The sequence below is a fragment of the Camelus dromedarius genome, chromosome 2 (genome assembly GCF_036321535.1).
Source record: "Camelus dromedarius isolate mCamDro1 chromosome 2, mCamDro1.pat, whole genome shotgun sequence".
Lineage (NCBI taxonomy): Eukaryota > Metazoa > Chordata > Mammalia > Artiodactyla > Camelidae > Camelus > Camelus dromedarius.
The window spans coordinates 72,363,191-72,391,143 of NC_087437.1; the positions used below are offsets into that span (position 1 = coordinate 72,363,191).

Consider the following 27,953-nt stretch of genomic DNA (forward strand, 5'->3'; position numbering starts at 1 on the left):
TTCTTGCCTCTTTATTTTTTATTTTTATTATTTTTTATTTATTTGTCTTTATTGAGTTATAGTCAGTTTACAATGTGTCAATTTCTGGTGTATAGCATGATTTTTCAGTCATACATGAATATACATATATTCATTTTCATACTCTTCTTCACCGTGAGCTACAAGATCTTGTATATATTTCCCTGTGCTATACAGTATAATCTTGTTTATCTATTATATATATACCTGTCAGTAACTACAAATCTCGAACTCCCAGTCTGTCCCTTCCCACCCCTCTCCACCCCCCAGCAACCACAAGCTTGTGTTCTATGTCTATGAATCTTTTTCTGTTTTATATTTAAGTTCATTTGTCTTTTTTATTTTTTGAGATTCCACATATGAGTGATCTTATATGGTATTTTTCTTTTCTTTCAGGCTTACTTCACTTAGAATGACTTTCTCCAGGGATAGCCATGTTGCTGCAAATGGCATTATGTTGTTATTTTTGTGGCTGAATAGTATTCCATTGTATTAATATACTACAACTTCTTTATCCAGTCACCTGTTGATGGACATTTAGGTTGTTTCCATGTCTTGGCTATTGTAAATAGTGCTGCTATGATCATTCGGGTGCTGGTGTTTTTTCAATATATCCTTCTGGATATTATGCCCAGGAGTGGGATTGCTGGGTCATACGGTAAGTCTGTTTTTAGTATTTTGAGGAATCTCCATACTGTTTTCCACAATCTTGCCTCTTTTTTTAAAATTGAAATATAGTTGATTTACGATATTGTATTAGTTTCAGGTGTTTAGCATAGTGAATCACAGTTTCTAAAAATTATATTCCATTTATAGTTATTTAAAATATAGTCTATATTCTCTGTGCTGTACAATATACCTTGTAGCTTATTTATTTTGCATATAGTAGTTTGTACCTCTTAATCCTATACCTCTGTCTTGTCCCTCCCCACTTCTCTCACCTCACTGGTAACCACAGATTATTTTCTGTATCTCTGAATCTGTTTCTATTTTGTTATATTGTTTTATTTTTTAGATTCCATGTGTAAGTGATAACATAGAGTATTTGTCTTTCTCTATCTGACTTACTTCACTAAGCATAATATCCTTCAGGTCCATCTATGGCAAAATTACATTCTTTTTAATGGCTGAGTATTATTCCATTGTACACATATACTACATCTTCTTTATCCATTCATCTGTTGACGGACACTTGGGTTGCTTCCATATCTTGGCTATTGTAAATAATGCTGCTGTGAACATTGAGGTGTGTGTGTCTTTTTGAATTAGTGTTTTTATTTTCTTCAGATATATACCCAGGAGTGGAATTCCTTGATCATATGGTAGTTCTGTTTTTATGTTTTTTGAGGAACCTCTATACTGTTTTCCACAGTGGCTGCACCAATGTACATTCTCACCAACAGTGTACAAGGGTTCCCTTTTCTCCACATCCTTGCTAACATTTGTTATTTGTGTTCTTTTTGATGAAGGTCGTTCGGAGAGGTGTGGGTTGATATTCATTGTGCATTTGATTTGCATTTCTCTGATGACTAGCAATGTTGAGCATCTTTTCATGTGCCTGTTGGCCATCTGTATGTCTGTAAATGTGTCTATGCAGGTCTTATGCCCATTTTTTAATCGGGTCTGTTTTTTGGTATTGAGTTATATGAGCTGTTTATATATTTTGGATATTAACCCCTTATTGGTCTTATCATTTGTGAATATTTTCTCCTATTCAGTAGTTTTTTGTTTTTTTTTTCACTTTGTAGATAGTTTCCTTTGCTGTGCAAAAGCTTTCAAGTTTAATTAGGTTCTGTTTGTTTCTTTTTGTTTCCTTTACTTGAGGAGACAGATCCAAAAAATATTACTACAATTTATATCAAAGAGTGTTCTGCCTATGTTTTTTTTTTTCTAGGAGTTATGGTTTCTGGTTTCTGGTCTTATATTTAGGTCTTCATATACTGATCTTATGATTCCACAATGTTGCTAAATTCATTTTTAATCTGGTAGTTTATTGTAGATCCTTTTAGATTTTCTCTATAGATAATCATATCATCTGCAAATATAGACAGTTTTTCTTTCTTTCCAATCTATGTGTCTTACAGTTTTCTTGTATCATTAAACTGGATAGGACTTCAAGTACAGTGTTGAGTAGGAGTGATGAGAGCGGACCTCCTTGCCTGTTCCTGATCTTTGGATCAGTTTCTCACCATTAAGGAGGCTGTTAGCTGTAGCTTTTTGTACATGTTCTTTATCAGGTCGAGAAAGCTCCGTTATATTCCTAGTTTGCTAAGAGTCTATCATAAATGTTGGATTTTGTCAAATTTGTTATATCTGTTTAAACAATCATGGTTTTTAAAAATTCTGTTAATATGAATTACATTGGTTATTGAGACAGCCTTGCATTCCACAGGTGAGACACATATTATTTTCATGTATTGCTAGAATCGCTTTGCTAAAATTTTATTGATGAGTTTTATATCTGTGTCTATGAGGGATATTGGCAGTGATTTTCTTCTGTTGTCTTTGTCTGATTTTGATTTTACAATAGTGATAGCCTCAGTATGAGTTGGGATGTGTTTGCTTCTCTTATGTTTTCTTGACAATATTATGTAGGATTAGAATTTGCCAGTGACACTATCTGGGCCTTGAGGTTTTGGGGAAAGTTTTAAATAGATTCAATTTCTGTATTATATATAGGACTGTTTTTTCTAGGGTTGGACAATTTGTGTATTTTTGAAGGAATTTTGTCCTGTAGTAGAAATAGAGAGGAAAGATCCTGATGGCGTCCTGCCTCCTGTCTGGCTGCTGTTCCCCCGCCCCAGGTCTGCACCACAGCGGTCACTTCTTAGGGCTCTTTCTGTGAGTGCCAGGTAGAGTTCATGGGGCAGCAGCATGTGAGAGGATGCCAGCCAGTGTCTTCAGCCCCACTGATTTCACACTGTTCTTCCATTCTGCAGTCTGTCTTCACCTGTTTGCCAGCTGTTCCAGCTGCACTAGCTGCGGTGGGCTTGTGTCTTCTCTCCTCTTCCAAGGAGAAAATTTTGGACCATTTGTTTCCCTTGCAACCTTAGGTCTCATATGAGTTCACATAAAGTCTTAAATTTGAAGCTAGTGCTGCTCTTTTTTGTTGCAAGGGTGAAAATACCACTTTTTCCAGCTCTCCACATCCTGAAGAAGTTTGTTTTTTAAAACACCAATTCAGTTTCAAGATATATTCTTCAGTTAAGTCAAATGGTGGAAGAATGCTTATTCTGACCTCTTCACATAAATGATTTAACCTGGAAGTACACTGTGATGATAGTGTACTAAGCATTCGCTTGTAAAATGTTGGTGTTTACACTCTTAACAACTGAAAAAAATAGTGTATTTTTAAAATAATTCAAGTAAATCTGAGAGCTGCCAAACCACTCTGCAAAACTCACTTGTTTGAAGAATGTATAGTTAATTGTGTAGGGTTTGGACTTCTGTTTCGGGGAAGAGGAGAGACAACCAAGCAAGATAGGTGTAGATTCTTCTAAAAATATTAGGTCAATAAGGATAGTAGGCTTGTAGAAGGACTCCTGTTTTAAGTGCATGAACTCTAGTCAGTCGATTAATGGATAAAGCTTAATGTTACTTATTAAGCTACAGAATGCTTTGTATTTATAATTTATACTCTTCCTTCTTCCAAACAAAAATTTAAAGGAATATGGTAGATCTTAAGAGTGAAAAATTATATATGCCTGCATTGAGGTAAATCTGCCCTAATTAGAGTATAGAAGTAAACCAGAAACACTTGAGAAGGGTAAAATTAAAAACTTTCTAGAAGAAAATGTAGGAAAATATCTTGTGATACAGAAGGGCTTCTTAAATAGCAGTCTCCCCCCAACATGGGCTATGTGGCAGGAAAAAAAAGATGAATTTTATTATACCAAAATTATGAATTTATTTTCAGAAAAAAACTATAGGCATATTTAATAGAAAAATAGTAGTTTGGGAGAGGATGTTAATAAAAATCTAAAACTGACAGGGGACTCTTTATCTTTTTGGACTATATAGGAAAGTCCTAGAAATCAAAACAAAAAAACTCCAGGGTGTTAGTATATTGCTTATATAACAAATTACCCACAAATGTAGTGGGTTAAAACAGTAAGCACTTAACTCTCACAGCCTCTATGGGTCAGAAATTTGGGAGTGGCTTAGCCATGTATTTCTGTGTCAGGGGTTTCATGATGTTGCAGTCAGCGTGTTGGCGACAGCTGCGTATCTGAAGGCTTACCTGGAGCTGGAAGGTCCAGTTTAAGATGTCTCATTCACCTGCCGAATGTCTGGCAAGTTGGTGCCGGCTGGTGGCTCTTTTTCCCCTTGTGGATCTCTTCATAAAACTTCTTGAGTTTCCCCAGGACGTGACGGCAGCCTCTCCTAGAATAAGTCATCTAAGAGAATAAGGCAGAAGCCACAGTACCTATTATGACCTAGTCTCAGAATTCACGTGCTGTAATTTTTCAGTATCCTTACTAATTACACAGGTGAGCCCTGTATAGTGTAGGAAGGACACATTCACAAAAAGGTGTGAATGAAGGAAGGATCATTAATGGATTATCTTGTAGGCTCAATACCATAGCCAGGAATCCCAATTAAAAAAAAAAAAAAAGATGAAATATGAACAGGCAATTTGTAGAAGAAATGTAAAAAGCTAACAAGTGTGTTAAGAAACTCAAACTTACCAGAGAGGTGTTAATTAAAACAATGATGCTGCTTTATACCTGTTCATTTGGGAAACGTGGTTAGATAACGGTAAGCATTCAAAAAGGTGAAGGTAGAGGAACCATCATGCACTGCTGGTGGAATGTAGACTGGCACAGCATTTTAGAGAGGAGTCTGTTGGTACCTGGTAAATTAAGTATGTCACCTCAGATTCAATTAGTTTGCTAGAGTGGCTCACAGAACTCAGAGAAACACTTAACATTTACCAGTTTATTAAAGGAAATGATGAAGAATACAGATGAACAGCTAGATGAAGGGTGAGGTCTGGGGAAGTTTCCTGGGTGCAGGAGCTTCTTTTGCTGTGAATTTGAGGTGCATCAGCTTCCCAGAGTGATGTGTTTGCCAACCTGAAAGCACTGCAAACATCATGTTATTGGGATTTTGTGGGGGCTTCCTCACTTGGGCATGATTGATTATTGTTTCTAGCGCCTGTCCCCTATCTGGATAATGGGGAGGTAGGGCTGAAAATTCTAAGCTTCTAATCATGGCTTGGTCTTTCTCATTAAAAGCCCTGATCTAAGAGCCCACCCAGAGTCACCTTGACAGAGAAAAAGATGTTCTTAGTACTCTTATCACGTAAGAACTTACAAGGGTTTTAGGAGCCCTGTGTCAGGAACCGAGGACAGAGACCAATATATATATTTATTACTCTATTACAGGGAATATATAGGAGGATGCTCATTGCTGTTTTGTTTGTGATGACAGGAGTTGGAAGCAGTCTGGGTGTTTTATCGTTGGTCTGGGTGTTTATCATTGGTCCGGATATCAGGTACTGTATGGCAATTCGATACATAATAAATACACATAAGACAACATGGATAGATCTTAAACATTGTTCTAAATTTTTAAAATTTCAGTTATTTCCAGGGAGGGAAATAGCTCAGTGGTAGTGTGCATTATTAACATGCATGAGGTCCCAGGTTCAATCCCCCATACCTCCATTCAAAACAAAACAAAACAAAAAAGTAAAAAGGTGGGGGAGGGCATAGCTCAGGGTATAGCACGAGGTCCTGGGTTTAGTCTCCAGTACTGCCATTAAATAGATAAAACTAATTACCCCCCACCCCGCACGCACAAAAAGTTATATAGATTAGATAACATTTTTTAAAAGTCTCAGTTATTTCCTTTGTGCCTCCATTTTCCATTTTTATTATGTTATCCTGACATCTCAAATATAACATGTCTAAACCGAAACTCTTTTTTTTTTTATTCACTGCCAAACAGCAACTGTCAGAACTGAACTGCCTAGAATAAAAACCCATTTACTTCTTCCAGTCCTACTCATCTCAGTTGGCGTCACTACCACCCACCCAGTTGCTGAGACAAAACCTGCCCCACTGATACATATCCCATCTCTCAGCAACACATCCTGTTATCTCTGCTTCCGTGACACATCCTGGTGCCTGGGATTCTGTGTATTAAACTAGCAACTCACATAATTTTAATGTAGGAGATTGATGATTATATGATTACAATTGCTACCACTCTAGAACTTCTAGTTTTGAGTTCATAGTGATCACGCCAGCAGAGGGCAGTGGACTAGCACAAGAGTAAGAATTTAAGCATTCTAGAGATGACGAGTTATCAAAAATTACTTCTGCTTTCTCTTGATATTTTTTATTTTAATGGGGGAAGGAGGTGGTGACATTGGTGAACGTTCTTTAATTTTGAGATTGTACCCTCTTCATTTCTTGAAGGACAATGAGGCATCTAGTTTACCCAGTGTTTGCTTGCTGTTAGTGGCAGTTTCAGTCTCCTAACATCTTACCTGACCTTCATATCTACCTTTCTAAAATGAGGGGATTGGATTAATTTTTTGTTTTATTGAGGTATAACTGATCAAATTATAATGTATTTAAAGTATACAGTGTGATTATTTGATACATGAATAATTTGTAAAGAATTCTCACGATTGAAATAACATTCATCACATCACATATTTACATTTTTTTTTTGATAAGAATGCTTAAGATTTATTTTCTTACCTAAATTTCAAATGTACAGTACACTGTGATCAACTATAGTCACCATGCTATACTTAGGTCCTCATACCCTACTCATTTTATAACTGAAAGTTTATATGCCCTTTCAACAGCCTCTCCCCTTTCTCCCAGCCCATGGCAACCACCATGCTACTTTTTATTTCTATGAGTTTGACTTCTTTTTAAGATTCCACATGTAAATGCTAATGAGGTATTTGTTCTATCTATCTGGCTTATTTTGCTTGGTGAAATGCCCTCCTGATTAATCCATGTTGTCAAAAATGAGAGCATTTCTTTTTTTAAAAAAGGCTGAATAATATTCTACTATATAATATACACCACATTTCCTTTACTCATTCATCCTGCAGAGTACACTTAGGTTGTTTCAAAATCTTGGCTATTGTGAGTAATGCTGCAGCAAACATGGGAGTACAGATATCTCCTTGAGAGAATGATTTTATTTCCTTTGAATACATACCCAAAAATGGGATTTTTGAATCTTATGGTAGTTCTATTTAATTTCTTGAGGAACCTCCATACCATTTTCTGTAGTGGCTGTACCAGTTTACATACCCTAACAGTGTACAAGGGTTTCCTTTTCTCCATATCCTCACCATCAATTCTATCTCTGGTCTTTTTGATAACAGCCATCCTGCAGGTGAGGTAATATCTCATTGTGGCTCTGATTTGCATTTCCTTGATTATTAGTAATGTTGACCATCTATTCATGTACCTGTTAGCCATTTGGATGTCTTTGGAAAAATGTCTATTTGAGTCTTTGCCTATTGTTTAATTGGGTTATGTTTTTGGTTTTGGTGTTTGCTGTTGAATTGTTTGAGTGATGAGAATGAGCATCCTTTCTTTTTCCTGATCTTAGAGGAAAAACTTTCAGCTTTTTGCCATTGAGTATGATCTTAGCTGTGTGCTTATAATATATGGCCTTTACTATGTTCCATCTGTACCTAATTTGTTGAGAGTTTTTATCATGAAAGGATGTTGAATTTCACCAAATGCTTTGATGAAATATATTGGGATGAGGCATATATTAGGATGATCATATGATTTTTTATCCTTCATTTTGTTAACATATTTATTGATTTGCGTATGTTGAACCATCTTTGCATCCCAAAGATAAATCCCACTTGATCATGGTATATGATCCTTTTAATGTATTGTTGAAACTGGTTTGCTAATACTTTGTTGAGGATTTTTGCATCTGTGTTCATCAGTTTTGATACTAGGATATTGTTGAGTTGAGAAGCATTCCTTCCTCTTCAATTTTTGGAAGACTTTGAGAAGGATTGATATTAATTCTTTAAATGTCTGGTGAAATTAACTAGTGAAGCCAGACAGTCCTGGATTTTTCTTTGTTGGGAAATTTTGACTATTGATTTAGTCTCTTTTTTCATTATTGATCTGTTCAGATTTTCTGTTTCTTTTTGGTTCAATCTTGGTAGGTTGTGTATTTCTAGTAATTCATTCATTTCTTCTAGTTTGTCTAATTTGTTGGCACATAATCATTCATAGTAGTTTCTTGTGATCCTTAGCATTCCTTTATTATCAGTTGTAGTGTCTCTTTTATTTCTGATTTTATGTTTTCTCTCTTTTAGTCTTAGTCTAGCTAAAGTGTCTTTGATCTTTGCTATTGTCTTTCTAGTCTCTATATCGTTTTTTTTTTTTCCTGTTCTCATCTTTGTTATTTCCTTCCTTTTGCTAAATTTGGGCTTAGTTCTTCTTTTTTCTAGTTCCTTGAGATATAAAGTTAGATTCTTTGTTTGGGCTCTTTCTTCTTTTTACTGTAGCTATTTATCACTATGAAATTCCTTCTTATTACTGCTTTTCCTGTATCCCATAGTTTGGGGCATGTTGATCGTCTGGAGGTATTTAAAATTTTTTCTTCTGATTTTCTCTTTGACCCAGTAGAGCGTGTTGTTTAATTTCCATGTATTTGTGAATTTTCCAGTTTTCTTGCTGTTATTGATCTAGTTTCATTCCATGTGGTTATAAAAGATACTTGGAGTAGTTGAAGTCTTCTTAAATTTGTTGACTTGTCTTGTGACCTAACGTGACCTCTCCTGGGGAATGTGTTCCATGTGCACTTGAGAAGGATGTGTATTCTTCTGCTGATATGTGGAAAGTTATGTAAATAAACTTTCATTTGATCTATAGTGTTCAAGTCAATTGTTTCTTGATTAATTTTCTGGGTGGATGTTCTGTCCATTATTGTAAGCAGGGTATTGAAGTTCCCCACTATTATTTTACTGCTGTCACTTTCTGCCTTCAGGTCTGTCAGTATTTGCTTTATATCTTGAGATGCTCTGATGTTGAGTTGTGTTATGTATATAATTGTTATATCTTCCAGTTGAATTTATCCTTTTATTATTATATAATGTCTCTAGAGACAGTTTTAGACTTAAAGTATATTTTATCTGATGTGAGTATAGCTATCCCTGTGCTCTTTTAAGTTATGATTTGTGTGAAATATCTTTTTCTCTTGCTTCACTTTCAGTCTATGTTTATCTTTAATTCAAAAGCAAGTCTCTTGTAGACAGTATGTTGATGGATCTTGGTTTACATGTGGCCACTTTGTGCCTTTTTATTGGTGACTTTAAATATTTTAAGTTAAATTATTGATAAATGATGACTTAACATTGACATTTTGCTAAATGTTTTCTGTTTTTCACTTGTTTTGTCCCTTCCTTCCTCTCTTGCTCTCTTCCTTTCTCATCTCATGATTTTTTATAGTGATTTTGTTTGTTTTTTTCTACTTCATCTTTTGTGTATCTGTTATAAGTTTTTTTGTTGGTTAGCTTGAGGCTTGCACAAAATATCTTGTAATTAAAACCTTCTATTTTAAATTGATAACACAATTTCAGTTTTGTACAAAATACTGTCCTTTTATTGTTCCCATCTCAACACTTCATGTTCTTGTAGACAGTTGGTGTTCTTTTATATTGTGTAGCCATGAACAAATTTATATCTATTAAATTTTATATCAGGATTAAAAATAACTTACACATCACCTTTACTGTGTTAATCTGCATGTGTCTGTATATGTGTCTTTATCTGTGATACTTATGCTTTCACATAAATGTTTATGTTGCTGTTTACCATGTTTTCATTTCATTTGAGCAAGTCACAGCTAAGAGGCTACCTCTTGGTGTGGGTCCAGAGTGGATGTGCACTTGCTGCAGCAGTGGTGCAGCAGAAGTCTAAGGCGCAGGCTCATGTGGGGCAGTTACAGAGACAGGGCCCAGGGTGTGTACGTGGTTGTGGGAGAGGGCTGTCAACTCTGGAACTGGGGGCTGGGGATCCAGCAGTGTACACAGGTGGCTCTGCTCTGGAGAGGGAGCAGCATTGCACAGAGGCAGCTCTGGCCCTTGGTGTGAGGATGCAGCTGCTGCTCTGGGCCTAGCAGGGGGTAGGAGACAGCAGTGGTGACTCCGGGCAATTCTGTCGGCTGGTTTCAGCATAAGTGTAGACTGTAGGGGTTCTTGGTGGCAAAAGCCATGGTGCCCTCAGCACTGATGAAGGCTGCTGAGATCCTTTGGTTCTCTTTTTTCCTCGTAGGAGGCAATCACATTTATCCCTCGTGGCCATAAGCTGTGCCAGACTGGGGGATGAGATGACATAGGTATGCTTTCTATACCTTTCTATGCACCATCTTTGGTTTTTGTACTCCTCGGGATTTCTGCAGTGACTTTAGGGTACACTGGAGTTCTCCCAGAGCTGTTTCCATCAGTATGTAGTTGTTTATTCTTTGTTTTTTGTTGGGGGGACAAGCATTGGATCCTCCTAGTCTACCATTTTACTGACATTACCGGTTTTTATTTTTTGGGTAAATTCATAGGGTTAGAATTGTTGGATCATAAGGTAGGTTTATGTGTAGTTTTATTCAAAAACAATCAAACAAAAACTCGTCAGATCTTTTTCTAACATAGTATATACTATTTTACATTCCACCAAGAATGCATGAGAGTTCTAGTTACTCCAAACCCCACCAATATTTGATGTTGTCAATCTTTCATTTTAGCCATTCTAGTGCCTTTAGTGTTGATGACTAATAATGATGAACACTTTTTTTCTCTACATGCTTACTGGCCATTTAATATGTATTCTTTTACGAAGTGTCTAGATATTTTGCCCATATTTATTGGGCTATTTGTCTTTAAACCTTTTTTTAGTTTGCTGTTCTTTGTATATTCTGCATACTGGACCTTTGGAATATGTTTTGCAGATATTTGCTTCTAGTGGTTTGCCTATTTATTTTCTTAATTTTGTCTTTTGAGGAATAGGCTTTTTAGGTTTGATGAGGTCTAATTTTTCAGTTTCTTCTTTTCTGTTACTTTCTGTATCCTGTTTAAAAAACCTTTCTACCTTTAAATCATGAATCTATATTCTATTTTACTTCTAAAGACTGTATGATTTTAGCTATTGTATTTATACTTTGGTCTGTGTAAATGAGAAACTGGTCCATATTCAGCTTCCATCCCCATTTGTTGAAAAGACTTTACTTTCTCCATTAGATTGCTTTGACATCTTTGTTGAATATCAGATTATCTTAAAAGTATAAATCTGTTTGTGGATTTTCTCTTCTGTTCTTTAATCTACTTGTCAATCTTTATGCCAATACACCTGGTCTTGATTGATACAGATATATAGAAGACTTGAAATCAGGTAGTGTATGTCCTCCAATGTTTTTCTTCTTTTTCCTCAATAACTTGGTTATTCTAGGTCCTTTGAATTTTCATATGAATTTATAAATAAGCTTGTCAGTTTCTATAATAAAAATCCTGTTGGAATTTTTATTGGGAGCGTTGAATCTATAGATAAATTTGGAGGGAATTGACATCTTAACAATATTGAGTCTTCTACTCCATGAATATGGTATAGCTCTTCATTTTTTTAGGTTTTCTTTTATTTAACTCAGCAGTACTTTGTAGTATCTAGTGTAGATGTTTCAAACAGCTCAAATTTATTACAACATTTGGTTTTTACACAATTACAAATGACATTTTTCTATTTTGTTGTTTGGAAAAGAGGGAAAAAAACACCGATATTTTAGAACTCTGACTTTATTATAATTTTGTATTAAAGCTTTCTCTATATAGTTACTAATGATTAGAGGTAATGGTTGGGATAATTATGACTAATTACCCATGTCTGCCAGTAGAAACAACAAAAGCTCCATCTTAAAAATTACATAAAGGTGAGGAGTTGTTGGAGGAAAAATAATTAAAAGCAGGGAATTAGATCAGATTTATGGTAGTCTGAGACATGGTTTAACCTTCTGTTCCATGAGTCTGTTGTGTTGCGGCAAGTTTGCTGCACAATCCCCTTTCTAGTGAAGAAAAAGAATCCAGCATCACTGAGTCCCCATTATTGTGCAGTGAACTTTACACATGTGCATTCATTTTTATTCTTTTAGAAACCCTATTATGTAGATTTAATTATCTCCCCTTTCTGAATGAGATAACTAAGAAAGGTTACTTAAATTGTCAGGTTTATGAAGTTAGTGTAGCAGAGACCATGCTTTGTGTTCATCAACATTTATTTTAATGTTTTCCCTTCCTGGATATGAAAATCTGCTTCCCATCTCCCTTACAATTAAGTGGGCTTGAGATAAGAGGAAAGGGGGCAGGGCATAAGCATTTGAAGGAATCACACAGCAATTGAGGATACAACACAAACTGGTTAGAACCAAGATGGTGGAAGATCAGACTTCCAGTAGACCTTGAGCCTTGTGGCATACCCATAGGTGTCATGACAGTTCCTAGGCTGACCATAAAAGGTCAAAAAGTTGTCAGGGGTGTGCTGATTCCTGGAAATCCCTGCCCCTTCCCCAAAGTAGTTGGAATAATCCTCCTACTCATTAGCATATGAAATTACTGAGCCCATAAAAACTAACTCCTCACCTCATGGTCTTGCTTTCTTGCCTTCTGAGAAGGACTGCACTTTGTCTGTGGAGGGTGTATCTACCTTTACTTTTGTTGTTATTGTTGTTGTTTTATTGAGTTATAGTCAGTTAATAATGTTGTGTCAATTTCCAGTGTAGAGCACAATTTTTCAGTTATACATGAACATACATGTATTCATTGTCACATTATTTTTCACTGTGAGCTACCACAAGATCTTGTATATATTTCCCTGTGCTATACAGTATAATCTTAGTTTATCTATTCTACATGTGCCTGTCAGTATCTACAAATTTCGAATTCCCAGTCTGTCCTCCCTTCCTACCCCCCTCCCCACTGGTAACCACAAGTTTGTATTCTATGTCTATGAGTCTGTTTCTGTTTTATATTTATGTTCTTTTTTTTTTTTTTTTTAGATTTCACATATGAGTGATCTCATATGGTATTTTTCTTTCTCTTTCTGGCTTACTTCACTTAGAATGACACTCTCCAGAGACATCCATGTTGCTGCAAATGGCATTATGTTGTCATTTTTATGGCTGAATAGTATTCCATTGTGTAAATATACCACATCTTCTTTATCTAGTCATCTGTTGATGGACATTTAGGTTGTTTCCATGTCTTGGCTACTGTAAATAGTGCTGGTATGAACATTGGGGTGCAGGTTGTCTTTTTGAAGTAGGGCTCCTTCTGGATATATGCCCAGGAGCGGGATTCCTGGGTCATACGGTAAGTCTATTCCTAGTCTTTTGAGGATTCTCCATACTGTTTTCCATAGTGGCTGCACCAAACTGCATTCCCACCAGCAGTGTTGGAGGGTTCCCTTTTCTCCACAGCCTCTCCAGCATTTGTCATTTGTGGACTTTTGAATGATGGCCATTCTGGCTGGTGTGAGGTGATACCTCATTGTAGTTTTGATTTGCATTTCTCTAATAATTAGTGATATTGAGCATTTTTTCATGTGCCTATTGATCATTTGTATTCCTTCCTTGGAAAATTGCTTGTTTAGGTCTTCTGCCCATTTTTGGATTGAGTGGTTTGTTTCTTTCTTATTAAGTCGTATGAGCTGCTTGTATACTCTGGAGAGCATTTGTCAGTTTCATCTTTTACAAAAATTTTCTCCCATTCTGTAGGTTGTCGTTTTGTTTTGCTTATGGTTTCCTTTGCTGTGCAAAAGCTTGTAAGTTTAAGTAGGTCCCATTTGTTTATTCTTGCTTTTATTTCTATTGCTTGAGTAGACTGCCCTAGGAGAACATTTTTGAGATGTATATTAGATAATGTTTTGCCTATGTTTTCTTCTAGGAGGTTTATTGTATCTTGCCTTATGTTGAAGTCTTTGATCAATTTTGAGTTTATTTTTGTATATGGTATAAGGGAGTGTTCTAGCTTCATTGATTTACATGCTGCTGTCCAGTTTTCCCAACACCATTTGCTGAAGAGACTGTCTTTAGTCCATTGTATATTCTTGCCTCCTTTGTCGAAGATTATTTGACCAAAAGTTTGTGGGTTCATTTAAATTCTGGGCTCTCTATTCTGTTCCATTGGTCCATATGTCTGTTTTTGTAGCAGTGCCTTTACTTTAAATTAAATACCCGACACGTCTCGGTCTCCCTCTCACCTTTCTGGGATGGCCTGCATTCTGCTATCCAACGTGCATCTCCTAGGCTGTTTTCCCTTCTGAGTGAGACAGACTGGACTCTGTCTATGGAGTGTGTATCTTTCTAAATAAACTTGCTTTCACTTTACTATGTCTTGCTCTTGAATTCTTTTCTGTGTGAGGCAAGAACCTATTCTCCGACAGTAGGCTGAGTAATAGTTCTTATCAATGGGATATGAGATGTAGCCATGCAAAGTCCCTGCACAAGTCTTCAGTCTCTTTCTTCCCCTCATACTCAGATGATAGACCTATAAATAGAAAAAGCCTGCATTGTTGAGTTACCCCTGGGGATTGTTGCCCTATAGTTGCCTGGACTTTGAGCAGACACTTCAAAAGTGAGAAACTTTTTTAAACCACTGAGATTTGGAAATTGTTTATTATATAAAAGCCTAAATCTATTCTGATTAAAATAGAGGAAACTGGAATTTGAACCTAGGTCCATTAAACTCTGAAAGCCATGGTTTTTGTACTACCTCTGTTTCCCCAAAGGCCCATGAATGAGGGTGGCTTTAGAAGGAATACATGAGCATCCTTTCATTAGCCAGAGTGGTTGGGCTGGGTATGTATATTAAGATCCTAGTGAGCATTAGATGCCTGTTTTTGAGACTATACAGATTGGGCTTTCTATCTGCTCTTTGTACTTCTAATCACTAACTGAACTCTACACTGAAAAAAAACTCATTCTTGCATAGGTCTTTGTTTTTAATACAGGTCACCTAACCTGAGTAGATACTGCTGTTAATTGCTATACTGGTTTGCAAAACTTTGAGTGTAAGTATATATGTGCATCTTTAGAAACCTAGAAACTAAAGAGCTGAAGTGTACAGTATGGTAGCTGCTAGCCACATGTGACTGTTTAAATGAATTAAAATCAAACAGATTAGAAATTCAGTTCCTTAGTTGCACTAGCTGCATTTCAAAAGCTTAATAGTCCATTTCTGGCTAAGTAGGTGCCATACTAGACAATGCAGACTCTGGGACATTTTCATCATCTCAAAAAGTTCAGGTGGACAGTGCTGCTATAGAACTTCCGTCAGTTTTTAAAGGACTCTATGACTGCAAAATGGTTAAAAGCCATTGAATTAGTATATTGTTGTTGCCTTACAGTATATAAAAAGAGCTTTGTCCTTAAGAAGTGGGCTATGCCTGTGTTGATGATTGTGGGATATGAAATATAAAGACCCAAAGAATAATCCCCTGATCCCTCAGGTTGTGGTAAAGAGAAATTAGAGGCTTTCTGTGTGGGGGAATCAGTCATGTTTTTCTGATGTTTGTGTGGGTGAAATTAGGGAAGGGCATTACATTAGTGTGCTCGGGCTGCCATAACAAAATATCACAGCTTCGTGGCTTAAAGAACAGAAATATAGTTTCTCACAGTCCATGATCAAGATGCTGGCAAATTTTGTTTCTGGTTAGGACTCTCTTCTTGACTAGCAGGTGGCTGCCTTCTCACTGTGTCCTCACAAGCCCTTCCCTCTGTGGTGTGCAGAGACAGTGCGAGAGAGAGAAATCTCTTCTTGTAAGGACACCAGCCCTTTCAGACTAAGGCCTCATCCTTATGACTTCACTTCATCTTTATTACCTGTCTACAGGGCCTATCTCCAAACGTAGTCACACTGGGGGTTAGGGCTGTAATATGTATTTGGAAGATGGTGGGTTGCGGGGGTGGGGGCACAGTTCAGTCCAAACAGACATTTTCTAGAGATGTGAATCACAATTCCTATAGCAAATAACAGGAAACATGTAATTTCTTCACAGAATAAATGCTAGGGGGACACTGAATGAAGAGAAACTTAGTAGTGTTGGCCTGAGGTATGGAAGGCTTTTGAAGGAAATGAGCCATTCTCATTCATTTATTTATTTGAGAGAGAGTTATTGGCTATCTACTGTAGGCCTAGCATGGTGTTTGGCATTTGGAGCATATAAAATGAGCAGGATGAGATAAACAGCACTGACCATCTCACGTCAGCTGGAGGATGTGGAAATGCACACACTTAGATCCACGCAAGGTGCTGGCAGCCTGGACTTCAGAGCTAGTGAGTCATGGATCCTATTGTGTTTTAAGCTGGGGTCTGTGGTTCAGGGTTCATGTTTTTGTTTTAGATTTCCTGTGTTTTTTATATGCCATAATTAGAGATAATTAAAGATTAGCTCAGAATAGTTTTGCAGAAAATCTGGCTCCCAGGGGGGCATTTTTCTGTGACTGGTCTTCCAGCCTCAACACACAGTAGTTCATCTCAAAATATTAGAAAGGAGAAGAAAAGGCTCCCAGGAGAAGCAGACCCTTCTCATTTGGGCAAGGAAGTGAGCTTGTAGAATGATAATTTAGTCAGGCCTTTTTCAGTGTCAACTAATATTCCAGCATCATACAATCTAGACTTTAGGGCAAGTTTAATTCCCTTACTTTACAAACAAGGGAATGCAACCCAGTGAAATTAAAAGGCTTGCCTACACAGAGAGCTAATAACAGAGCCAGGAATAGTATCTTGTCTCGGTGTCAGTTCCTCTTAGTGTGACTCAAGCGTGTTGATGTTAATTTTATATTGACCACAGTGAAAATACAGAAATTGAAAGTAAACATGCAGAAAGTTTTAGAGCAATTTGACACTGCCACACCATCTAAGCACTTGATCGTTCTTCTGGTGATTAACATCTATTGATTTTACAAAAGTGTCAATCACAACAAATAGAAAAAAAGAAAACTGGTGTTTCACCACAGTTAGGTTGTGAAGCACTGCTCTGAAGTGAACCATCTCAAATAGTACCCGGCAGAGTGGTTAGGTTGATTCAGTCTACGTCTGCAGGGCAGCCTGAGCCTGGGAGACTCCGGCACATGCAGGAGACAGTGCTGGGTCTCTGCCCTCCTCTCCGGCTGCTCTGCATCCATTCTTCCTTCCCACACCGGATGTCAGCCTCTCCCAAGGGCCCATCACTGATTCCCTTCTCTTCCTCTACACTCCCTTGAATTCTCATTTATAGACCTGTCCCACAAACTCTATTTCCTGCCTCATCTCCACTCTCTGATTCCAGTCTCTCGTTTCAGTTGTCCTGCTCCTCCGAGTCAACATTGCCTCAAGTTTATAAAGCACAGAATTATCTCCTCCCCAACCCAGTCACAGCTTCTACCAATTGCTCAGGCGCAGGCCCTCAGATTTCCTTCCCCCTTTCCAGCTTCTCAACACCCTCACTAATCATTCATCATCATCACTCATCAAAAGTCCATCTTGATTTTTCCTTCAAAATCTGTCTGACACCTCTCCCTTTTCACCTCCTCTGCACCACGGCAGTTCAGTTCTTTAATGATCACCGTGGCCTCCCTATTGGTCTCTCTGCTTCCACGTTCTCTTCCTTTCAGCCTAGCCTTCTTGCATCCTAAAATGCTATTTTAATTGGTAAAACTTTCTCCCACTCAGAAACCTTCAGTATCTATAAGATAAATTCCAAACCTTCAATGATAAAAGCCCTGCCCAATTTTCTGGTCCCAATCCATCTTGCCAGCCTTGCCTCTCACACCTCCATCACATAATGTTCTGCTTCTAGACAAGTGGGATTTCCTAGTGCATTTTCAGATCACCCCTACATTTTCTATGTTGTGTTTCTCTTAAAGCCATTTCTTCAGGCTGGCATATTCTCCCTCCCATCTCTACCCACTAAATGCCACTCATCCGTTAAAGACCAGCTCAGAGCCTACTCTTCTCTCTAGTTATTTCTGCCTACTGAAATACAGAATTTTGATTGGGCCTCCATTGCAGCATTTATTTCATACTATTTTGTATTATTGTTATTTGTATGCATGCAAAATCTTTCCTAGATTATCTGCTTCATGAGGACAGAGTTTATCATATTTATGCATGTAACTTGGTTTGTTGAATAAACATGACACATGGGTTAAAATCAAAACATAACTTTATTTTTATCTTTCACCAGTCCTTCAGACTTTATTCAATAGCAGCCATCTTCCTTTAGTCCTGGTAAAGGTTCCAGCAGGCCCATGGCTGTTCTGATCTTTCTTGAGTAAAAGATTGTCCTAGAATCATGTTTGCATACAAAGTCATAATTCAATAGTTCCTACGCTCATCTAACATGGAAGACAAAACCCTAGAATTGACATCAAGTTTTCTCTCTTAGCCTTGTTAGGATGGGCACCCTGTGGTCTCTTCTCTTACTGCTCACTTCTTCCCTCACATTTGATCGATTTTTAATAAAGTGCAGTTATCCATTGATAGGCTTATTTGTCCTCTCTTTGGCCAATAGGAGCCTCTTCAAACTGACTCTGAATCCTTTTGATACAACCCTAGTAATTTTTCATAGCTTCCTTTCTCTTTTTTTGGACAAGATGTTCCAGGTTTATTTTATACATTTCCTGCCCTAGGTCTTGAATCAACTGTTTCTCCAAGAGGCCCTGGTTTTTGGTTGCTGGTTTTGTTTTGTTTCTACGTGGAAAATGTTATTTCAAAACCACAGTTCAGATATGGAGATTCTCATTGGTATGGAATCAGTCACTCTCTCTAGGCCTCTTCAGTGGGTAGAGCCTGGAAAAATCTTCCTCCCTCCCTCTCTCTTTCTTCCCTCTTCCATCCTTTTTCAACCCTTTCTCCATCCTTCCCTCCATTCTTTCTTCTATCCATCTATCTCCTAGCTCTGTGCTTATGTATATACATATTTTAGAATCAAATACTATATGCCTCCAATTAAAATTTGGGAACATTTCTTTGACCTCTATATTATGTCTGTATTCCTCCTGTGTTCTCAGAGACATAGGAATTGGTAGAATTAGATGATCCTATACTTACCTATTCACTTTATCTCATATTACACGCTTAATAGTCTTAGAATCACAATGTTTTTTATTTCAGGAAAATTTTTTAATATATTTTTTAGTATTTTTTCTCTTGCATTGATTTTCTTCACCAGGGATTTCTGTTAACTGTATATTAGATCTTTTTTTTGCCTGCATTCAATATTGTTACTTTCTCTCAAATCCTTTTTACCTATTCATTTCTTTTGAATTTAGAAACCAGTCTAATTTTTACCTTCTGTGTTACTAAGGTGTTATCTGTCATGCTCATTCACCCTTGTGTTCCTTCTTGTTTAGTGTTTGTTCCTGAAATGTTTATTTCTAATTCTTTTCTGAAGTCTCGCCTTATTTTGAGTTTTTCTGATCTAAATTATGTTATTCTTTCATGTCTTGTTTTAAATTTCTTTTAGCTCTCTTTAAATCTATTTTGTGAGTGTCTTTCTGACATGCTTTCATTGTTTGCAGGGAAGTTATTCTGTTCTTTAATTTCTTATAATCACTTGGTCTGGGATTTGCCCTTAATATGTTCCTGTTTCTTAATTAGCTCTTCCAGATTTTTAGAATGAGCAATGAAATGGTTCAGGGTAGCTTTTCTAACTGCAGAGAGCTCTATTTTCTGGTCTTGGGTTTTGTTTTTTCTTTCCTTTTATAGAGTTCAGAAATGTTGTGGCTTGCTTTCTGAACTCTGTTTTCCTCCCCCACCTTCCTATGACCCTTTTCTTCTCTTCATCTTTATCATCCCTGTCATATCCTCTGATGCCACTCCTAGTAGTTACCGCTTAGTGTGGGCCCTATCCCGGGAGGGAGCCATGGTGGCCAAGTTTTGAAAGTTCACAGAGACTAGACCTCTCCAGCCACCCTCTTCCTGCGGGCTCCTATGATTACCAGCTAACGGAGTGGGCACACCCCTCCCAGTTCAGTTGCTATTTCCACTTGGCCCGCATATGCTCCAGTGAGTTCCTTGGCTACTTTGGGGTCCTGCTACTCTCAGATCGGTCAAATGCCCTTTTGCATCTTTCTGCTTCTGTCTGCACAGAGCTGATACCATGCCTGTTGGTAATTTGTCCTCATCTGCATTCTCTGGGGTAATTTGTTACCTGGGATTTTTTTGTTTGTTGGTGTTGGGTTTTTTTGGTAAATGTTAGTTACGAGTTTTTGGTTTTCTGTGTAGTTGCTCTGTTTGTTTTGGCGTGGGGATTTGGAAAGACTCAAAACCTATGCTGCTGCCACCCCCATCTTCCCAAAATGAACAATGAACTCTTGAATTATGTTGAAAACATTAAATTTTCTAAAATTTATTCTGTTTCTCTTAATAAATCTCTTTCAAAGGGAGGCAGTCCCTTTGATTCTTCAGAATTGTCTTTCTTTTTTTAAGTGTTGAAAAATACGGTGGCTTGCTTTTTGAGCTCTGTGTCCCTCTACCTTTATATGAACCTTTTCTAACATATAAATAATATTTTTGCATAGATATCCTATGCTTTTTATCCTCTCTCACTCCCTCCCTCCCTTCCTTCCTTCATCTCTTAAATCAAAACAAAATCTAATAAGAGGGCTGCCTGTGCTTTCCATTTATTGACTTAGAATCATGAGGAACTGCAGCAGACAGTGTCCGAGCCCCACCTGTATCTTTCTTTCATCTTCATCATTTTGGTGCATCTGCCCAACTTCCAATTGCTGGCACCTGCACTTCGTTGCTTATGGGCTCTCCCTGGTCACCAGAGGCTGCTTGGTTTACCTGAGCAGTGGGCTGGAAGTGCTAATGCCCCTCCTGAGAGCAGCCTTCAAGTCATGAGTGATGAGAATCGATGTATATGGCATCCAAAAAAAATGGCCCGCTCACAGAGACCACATTCTAATCTCCTAAACCTATGAATATGTTACCTTATATGCCAAAATTATTCTGCAGATGAAACTAAGTTAATTATCTTAAGATGGAAGTTTATTTTGGATTATTTAGGTGAGCCCAGTCCTGTCATAGAGTCCTTAAAAATGGAAGAAGGAAGTCACAATCACAGGGAAATTTGAAGATGCTGTGCTGTTGGCTCTGAAGATGGGTAAGAGGACAGCCAAGGAATGCAAGTGGCCTCTGGAAGCTAAAAAGACAAAGAAATAGATTCTCCCAGATGCAGAGACTAGAACTTCCAGATGCAGCCCTGCCGTCACCTTGGTTTTAGCCTAGTGTGACACATTTTGACCTCTGGAACTGTAAGAGAGTAAATTGTGTTATTGTAAGCTGCCCTGTTTGTGGCAGTTGGTTACAGGAGCAATAGGAAACGAGTAAAATGGTTACATGCACCAGCTGCCCTGTCCTTGAGTGGGAGGGCTCTGAGGCCTATGCTTCATGCTGGCTCGCAGAGTTCCTGGAACTGGGGGCTAAGTTCCTTCTCTCCGGTGGTAACTCTCTAAAGAAAAAACCACTTACTAGCTTCCTTCACATTCCTGCCTAACTTTTTCACTCCCATACTGTGTTGGAAACACCTCCAAATAAATAGCTTGCCCTCAAGTCCTTGAATTGAAATTTGCTTCTGGAAAAACCCAACCTGAAACAGAACTTGAGATGGCTTTGGTGATAGACTGATGTAGGGTCTTGTTTAAATTCTTCAAGTTTGGATTGAAGAAGAGAGTTTGATATTTATCATACACTGTTACTGTTTCCAAGGTGCAGTGATGAGGGGCCTTGGGAAATGGGTAGAAGCCTGAAACTCAGGTGGTGACAAAACATAGTCTCTGCCTTGTTTTTCCCCCTTCTTTGGATGTGTTCCTTGTGTGGTTCTTTAGGACTTAGGATAAGACTCTGTGTTGTGAGTCTCCAGAAGTGATTCCCAGGGCTACTAGGGACGGTGAATCTGAGGTGGAAGTTTAAGGCAGATACTGTAGATTGGCTCACTCTGCATTAGGGTTTCATAACTTTGGCACCATTGACATTTTGGGCTGGATAATCCTTTGAGGGCTGTCCTGTGCTTTGTAGGATGTTTAGCAACATCCTTGGCCTCTATCCTCTAAATGTTATTCTCACCCCCACCTCAGTTGTGACAACCCAAAATGTCTCCAGGCATTGTCCTGGAGGGACAAAATCACCCGTCGGCAGTAACCATTCCTCTGTGTAACCTCAACTCTTTTTTTCTCCTGCCTTCCGGTACTCTGGAGGAAGGCAAATGAAGATCGCATTCCCCAGACTCCCTTGTAGTCAGGATTCTGTGTGTGAGACTTGGAACATGGCAGTGAACATCATGGGACAGCAGCCAAGTGACTTTTCTGACAAGCACTGTCATTGAGGCTTTGTTTTGTTCTGCTTCTAGAACAGTAGCAGTGATGGACTAGTCTCTGGCTTCACAGGCATTGAGTGCAGTGGCAGAAGTGTGGGTTTTTTTTTTCAGCCCTACTGGATAACTGGATATTTCTCTTTACTGTATTTCTTCTCTTCATATAACATCTAAGTTGGTTTCCTGGCACTTCAAAAAATTTGAAATGAATCCTTTTCTGATTAAACTAGCTATAGATGATTTTATTATTTGAAACACAGTCATTCTTACTGGGACTGTGTACAAGGAGCTTCACAGCCTTAACTGTGGCTTTGGCTTCATGAAGGAAGTGGAGAGAAAGATACTAAGGATTCAGATGTTGTAGACTAGAAAACTTGTAAACCTGGTTATATGATGTCAAATCATCCTTGGATGGCAGAACCCATGCTGGCTAAGCTTGTAACATTAACCAAAAAGATAGGAAACATTCAAAACGTTAGTGTGTATGTGCTGATTCTTGCTGCTTTCAGCAAAGTCCTGCAAGATACAGATTAACTCAAACCAAAGGTAGAAGGAAATAGCACTTGGCTAGGAGAGGCCATGGACCTGTTGCCTGCAATCTAAGGAGACTGCGTCTTTAGTAATTTGGAATCTTGCAGAGTTAAAAAATTCAACTGTGGTGTTTACTCAAATGAATTGAAAAATTAGGTCCATACAAAAACCTGCACACAGATGATCATAGCAGCCTTATTCGTAATTGCCAAAACTTGGAAGTAGCCAAGATGACCTTCAGTTGAATGAATAAACTGGGATACATCCAGACAATGGAATATTATTTAGCATTAAAAATAAATGAGCTATCAAGCTATGGAAAAACATAGATGAAGCTTAAATACATATTATACTAAGTGAAATAAGTCAATCTGAAAAGTCTGCATCCTGTATGATTCTAACTATATGACATTCTGGAAAAAGCAAAACTATGGCCACAGTGTTTACCAGGGTTAGAGGGGAGGAAGAGGGAGGTGCATAGGCAGAGCAGTGATTTTTAGGGCAGTGAAGCTACTCTGTATGATACTATAATGGTGGATAAATGTCAATGGATACTTTTGTCAAAACCCATAGAAGGTACAACACCTGGAGTGAACTGTAGTATCAACTATGGACTTTGGGTGATAATGATCTGTCCATGTTTGTTCATCTAGTGTAACAAACGTTCTACTCTGGTGCAGGATATTGATGGTGGGAAAGGCTGTGCTTTTGTTGGGGAAGGAAGTATAGGGGAACTCTGTACTTTCCACTCAGTGTTGCTGTGAACCCTAAAACTGCTCTAAAGAATGAAGTCTATTTTAAAAAATCAACTTTTCTTACCTCAGTAGTAAAGGCTACGGTAAAACTGCAGCCTTAGAAGGAGATAAATTTCTGATCTCAAGTTTTTTCAGGCAAGTCTCTTAAGAGTTCTTTGCCTGATAATGGCAGCTAGCTCACTGATAAAGATCAGATTAAGAATTAGGGGGGAGGGTATAGCTCAGTGGTAGAGGATGTGCCTAGCATGTAGGAGATGCTGGGTTCCATCCCCAGTACCTCTGTTAAAAATCAATCAATCAATCAATAAACCTAATTACACCCCCCCACACAAAAAAAAGATAAAAAAAGAAAAGAAGAATTACCTTCCCGCATAATCCTCTTTCAAATAGTCTCAGGATAGCTCTCATTGACTGAGAGCTAGAGGATGGACAAAGTGGCCAGTAAATAAGTGAATCTTCTGGCTTAAAAATCCACAACTATACAGGCTCCTTTACTGTGGTTATTTGTGTATGAAACTTATTGAAAAATAATAGAAAGAAATCCAACTAGATTTTTGAGGGAACCCCAAGACTAGCTTGTGACTATTAAACACCAACACTCTACCTGGACTCTGACTTGCACAAACAGGAAGCAGAAGGGTGAAGCTGTGCATTTCCCAAAGTCATCCTTTCCAATGCCCCCCTCAGCTGTGGTCATAAAGGAAAAAGGACCAATGTAGTAGGAGCCATGATGCACTATCCAGATCCCCTTTAGGATGAAAGGACTTAATTCTTTAGCTGCTGGAAGCGTTCTTAGCTGAGATTCCTCAGCTGTCAGTCTTGTCTGGGTAATTGCTGGAGAGAAGTACTTCACCAAAGGACACACTGCCTTTCCTGGAGACAACCTACATGCAAGACTTGTCAGTGCAGGTGCGTAAAGTCCCAGCTTTCTTGGCCAAACTTGAAACCACTCTAAGGGGCCAATCCAGTTTTCGATCTCCCCATGGTTGACTGAAGCCTTTGCTGAGACTATCACAGCCTGGTGTCTCCCTCAGCTTACTCCTGCTCTCTTCTCTGCCCCTGCACACAGCGATCCCTAGTGCGTGCTAATAAATTTCCTGCATTGCCATCTCAGCCTCAGAGTCTGCTTCCTGAGGAGCTTAATCTTCAAACACTAGGAAGGGGCTTCAGAGGGCAAAGCCTGGGGCAACTGGAAGCACAAACTTAGGAACCACTGTTGCAGCAGGACATCCTCACTCTTGACAGTAGCTACTCATATTTCCTTTATACCCTTTTCCTTATAGAAATGTGTGTGTATCTTTTCCCTAAAAGCTGCAAAGAAATTGTATCAACACTTTTGCCTTCGGCTTGAAGTAGCCTTCTATATAATTTGGAGCATTGATGCACCACAGTCTAGAAAAGATATGCAGAAACATGTTATTCTTTATCAAAAGGGACCAAATATTATCCAATTAGAATTGATTATTGTTATATAATAATAACAAATTATAATAATTGAAACTATATTCTTTCTTCATTTAGGGAGACCCATTGTTCTAAAAGTGGGACTCCTTTATGTTACATTTTATTATTGCAAATAACAGTTTATTCAACAATCAAAAATTGCTTATGAAATTTTTAAAAAACACTATCATGGAAATGTTGGGAGCTTATAACTTGCCTTTTAGTTCATAGTTCATGGAACCATGAGAAGCTACATAGAAATCTGATGGGAGGAATATTTGTCCTCCAAATATCTTGACTTTGGACGAGCTGGTAAGGTAAGATACTAGTATTGTCCCTTTTGGAGAAGGGTGTGTGCTTTTCTTGGATATTTAAGTGGTCAGAGTGGTCGATGTGGTAGAGACAGCTTTGGCCCTTCTTTCTTAGTAAAGGAATCTAGAAATTTAGTTGTGTATTTTTCCTGTCTGGATAGAGGATTTTATTTTCAAGTCTTCCTTGCAAGAAATTGTGATCATATGATTAAGTCATGTTCAATGTGTTATAAGTGAAAGCTTGGTACTAGATTTCCAGAAAATCTCCTTCAAGGGTCTTGGTCATCCCCAAGGGATGCCCCCTTTACCCTTCTGCCTCTCACACTTCGAGCTTATAACTCAAGACATGATAACTGGAGCTGAGACCATTCTTCTTGGATCATGGACCCAGAGGATGGATGTCAGAATTAAGACAGTGAAGCAAAAAAGACAGAATACAGAGTTGCTGTTTAATGAGGAGCCACATCCTGCCTGCCTCTAAACTTCTTTTGCAAGTGAAAGAAACAATGTTCTGCTGTATTAAAGCCATCACTATTTCAGATTTTTTCCACTATATACAGCAGAACTCAGTCTAAACTGATATAAAACTCGTGATGTAACCCTAAAGTAGCCCTTTGACCTGTCATCACTCTTCCTAGGAAAGGTTAGAAATGTGCTGCCTGGCGGCCTCTATAGTTGTCGAGTATACTAAACTTCACAGGAGATGAATTAGGCTCGAGAACTTCTAGCTTCTCGATTTCTAAAAGAAGTTCCACGGAAGTTTTATAGAGAGGCAGTTTCCTTTCGTATTAATATAGAATACTTCCTGGACATTAACATTTTGGCATTTACTGGGAATTTGCAGGATGGAAAGCAAAATAACATTATTTTTCTATTGCCTTTATAACAAATTAGCACAAACTCAGTAGCTTAAAACAGCATAAATCTATTCTGTTACAGTTCTAAAGAATCAGAACTCCAAAGTGTCTTACAAAACTGAAATCAAGATGTCAGCAGAGCAGGTTCCTTCTGGTGACTCCAGGGGGAGAATCCATCCCTTGGCTATTCCAGCTTCTAGAGGTCACTGAATTTCCTTGGCTTGTGGCTGCATCACTTCAATCTCTGCTTCTGTTGTCACATTGCCTTCTTCAATGCTGACACCTTCTGTGTCCCTCTTATAAGCATCATTGTAATTACATTGGGTCCACCCTGGATAAGCCAGGATAATCTCTTTATCCCAAGACCCTTAATTTAATCAAATCTACAAATTCGCTTTTGCCATAAGGTAGCAGGGGTTCCAGGGGTCCTGGGTTCGGGATATGGACACATTTGGGAAGCTGGTATTCAGCCTACCACACTCATCTAGACATCTTGATTAGAGGTCACCCAGGAAAGCTTTTTTCTAATTTAAAAGCAACATAAATGGTTAGATATGGTTACTGTTAGATACAGTTGCCTTTTTAAAAAGCAACTTCTATAAATCAAAAACTACTATTCAAATGTTAAAAGGCAAAAACTATTTGCTGAAAATATAACAGGCAAGGTGACGAGAGTTTAATATATTCAATATATGCACGATAAAATTTTAAAATATTAAGAAAACCACTGACTCCAATATCTTGATCAACAGTTAATTACTCAAGAACAGCAATTCACAAATTATAAAACACCCCCAAATTTGTTCATCCTCATTAAACATAAAAATCCAAAATAAGTGGAAAGTTTTACTTTTAAAATTTTCATGATCATAACAAGATATTACTAATGGTAAAGATGCAGTTAAACCAAATCTGGATGCTCTCATAACTTGGCACTAGAAATGTACGTTGGTGGTTCTTGGAAGTTATGTAGACCTAAGTATCAGGAAGGCTAAAAATGTTCACATACTCATCCCAATAATTTCACTTGCGGGAGATCATCCAAAATGCAGCAGAGCAAAAATGTTTATTTTTATGTGAAAAGTTGGAAAAACCTAAATACCCTATTGTAGGGAAAGGGCTAAATAAATAGTCCTATAAGATGGAACATTATTCAGCTATTTAAATATATGCCACTGGAGAGTAGTTTTTCCTAAATCACTTGGAGAAGTGCTGATGATAAGGGAGGGCAGAGAGAGCAATCCCACAAGGCTGCTGAGCTGCAGCCAAAACCTTGCTCAAAGGTCAGAAGAAAATGCCTCCCACAGATCTGGTGTTTCTGAGTTTCTTTTCAAACCATTATGTGGGAAGACTTAGATATGTAGTTATTTGAATTTATTAACACTGACTCCAATCAGTATTAAAAGGATTAAAACGACCAAACTTCAGTTAGTTACCATTGGCCTGGCCCTACTGGATGTTGAAATATGAAATGCTGTACGTCTGAACTGGTTGGTGAATGGTGACTAGTTGCTGTGCTGAGCCCTCGAATTGTCCCTGCTTCCCTGGCCTCCTGGGACCATCCTTGGGACCTCTCATTCTGGGATCCCTTTATTTTTGAGCAACTGAAATGACTGGCACTGATGGGCCTCCAGGAAGCTGCTGGATGGGTAAGCAAATACATATTTCATTTCGGGATAAACTCCTCCCAAATTC

The 27,953-nt window shown here is 38.1% G+C and overlaps 1 protein-coding gene across 5 annotated transcripts in view; it reads left to right on the forward strand.

Annotated features, from left to right (window-relative positions):
* Window positions 1-8,084: 8,084 nt before the first annotated feature.
* The window catches only part of BTLA (B and T lymphocyte associated), a 62,977-nt gene continuing 43,108 nt past the window's right edge, over window positions 8,085-27,953 (forward strand). For 2 of the 5 annotated variants that reach the window (XR_010384526.1, XR_010384527.1), the window contains exon 1: window positions 8,085-8,608. Coding sequence is in view for 1 of the 5 variants with exons in the window: in XM_064495409.1 (XP_064351479.1) it covers window positions 27,868-27,907 (40 nt within the window). In the remaining 4 variants the exon portion in view is untranslated. Of the gene's footprint in view, window positions 8,609-20,510; window positions 24,557-24,576; window positions 27,908-27,953 lie in introns of those variants that run through there. The other 3 variants (XR_010384524.1, XR_010384529.1, XM_064495409.1) reach the window with 3 other exon arrangements.